Source organism: Colobus angolensis, unplaced genomic scaffold (genome assembly GCF_000951035.1).
Source record: "Colobus angolensis palliatus isolate OR3802 unplaced genomic scaffold, Cang.pa_1.0 Scaffold201, whole genome shotgun sequence".
Lineage (NCBI taxonomy): Eukaryota > Metazoa > Chordata > Mammalia > Primates > Cercopithecidae > Colobus > Colobus angolensis.
In genome coordinates this window covers 5,846,164-5,848,070 of record NW_012115167.1, presented here as the reverse complement: position 1 = coordinate 5,848,070, position 1,907 = coordinate 5,846,164, and the positions used below count along the sequence as shown (strand labels likewise).

At 35.6% G+C, this 1,907-nt stretch overlaps 1 protein-coding gene across 1 annotated transcript in view; it reads left to right on the top strand.

Annotated features, from left to right (window-relative positions):
• The window catches only part of CCT4 (chaperonin containing TCP1, subunit 4 (delta)), a 30,698-nt gene that overhangs the window by 25,649 nt on the left and 3,142 nt on the right, over nt 1-1,907 (top strand). Inside the window, exons 10-13 of the mRNA XM_011941838.1 lie at nt 235-331; nt 419-529; nt 625-755; nt 892-1,126. Of these exons, the coding sequence (XP_011797228.1) occupies nt 235-331; nt 419-529; nt 625-755; nt 892-1,126 (574 nt within the window). The remainder of the gene's footprint in view (nt 1-234; nt 332-418; nt 530-624; nt 756-891; nt 1,127-1,907) is intronic.

Genomic DNA, 1,907 nt, shown 5'->3' with positions numbered 1-1,907 from the left:
TGTGTTATTAGTGTCATTGGGGACAGAGTACATTTTAATACTGGAATTGTACTAAAATGTCCTTAGAACTGGAAATCTTAATTTTGACCTTATGAACTTAGTAAACTAAAGCATTTTTCTTCAGAAATAATGATTGGTCATTTAAGAAACAGTAATTAAAACCTTAAAGGCATTTGAAGAGCAAAATTTTTCTTTTAACCTAGCATTGACATAATCACTGATTTTGTATTTTAGAGATGCTCTTAGTGATCTTGCATTACACTTTTTGAACAAAATGAAGATTATGGTGATTAAGGATATTGAAAGAGAAGACATTGAATTTATTTGTAAGGTAAAACATTAACATCTATATTTGTGGAAAATGTCTAATAATCAGATAAATGTTGCCTTAATTTGTGGATTTGACTTTTTTTTCCAGACAATTGGAACCAAGCCAGTTGCTCATATTGACCAATTTACTGCTGACATGCTGGGTTCTGCCGAGTTAGCTGAGGAGGTCAATTTAAATGGTTCTGGGAAACTGCTCAAGGTAACAATATTACACTTAAATTTTTATTTGCTTAGTGTTGGGTGTGAGTCTTTTTTAACCCTTCAGATACTTAATTTAGAATCTGTTTACTGAAGATTACAGGTTGTGCTAGCCCTGGAAAAACAGTTACAATTGTTGTTCGTGGTTCTAACAAACTGGTGATTGAAGAAGCAGAGCGCTCCATTCATGATGCCTTATGTGTTATTCGTTGTTTAGTGAAGAAGAGGTAATGTCAGTGTTACATTATTAAGTAACGTTTTGAACATTAAAACTACTGTATTCTATTTTTCAAGATATAAATAGTAAATTATTAAAAATTTCTGTTGGATAAAATAAGCTGAAAATATATTTGTGAATTTCAGGGCTCTTATTGCAGGAGGTGGTGCTCCAGAAATAGAGTTGGCCCTACGATTAACTGAATATTCACGAACACTGAGTGGTATGGAATCCTACTGCGTTCGTGCTTTTGCAGATGCTATGGAGGTCATTCCATCTACACTAGCTGAAAATGCCGGCCTGAATCCCATTTCTACGGTAACAGAACTAAGAAACCGGCATGCCCAGGGAGAAAAAACTTCAGGCATTAATGTCCGAAAGGTAATCATTTAATCTCTAATGTAGAAAATGTTGATTAATATAAAATATTGAAAGCTTTGTAGTCATCTGTTGAATGGAAAGCTCTATAATGAAAAGCATAATCTTGGATTTAAATATGAGGCCTGCTGCAGGTTGATTAATCTATGCCATTGAGTGAGAAGGAAGGTGGTGACATCTTAGGGGGTAGTATTATTTGTTCACTAAATCTGCCACTTAACTAGCTTTTAGCAAGTTAGTTAGTCCTCAGTTTCCTCAGATGTAAAAACAGAGATGATTAATAGTTCCTTCATAGGCCTGTTGTGAGAATTAAATGCATTTCTAGTTAACAAGCTCTTAGATAAATGCTTGGCATATACTAAAGACTATAAAAAATCATTGCCCTAGTTAGCATGAGCTAGTGTAGTTGTGTAAGGTAATCACATAGTAATAATATCGCTTTTTTTATTGATGTTTTGTTGAGGAGACAAATAATAAACACATGACGGGAAAGAACTGATAATCCGACATTATATTTTCTGTATGGTACAGAACTCCAAAGGATGGAACTGTCTGTTTAGGGAAGGCTTTATGAAGATTCATTTTTGGTTGGTAGGGGATGAGGAAATTCTAGATGGGTAAGCAGTGGTTTTACAGGTGAGAAGGACCAAGTAGTTCTTCACCTGTGTAGAGCTGGGATTATATATTAAAGATAATAGTGGGCTTGGCCGGGCGCGGTGGCTCAAGCCTGTAATCCCAGCACTTTGGGAGGCCAAGACGGGCAGATCACGAGGTCAGGAGATCG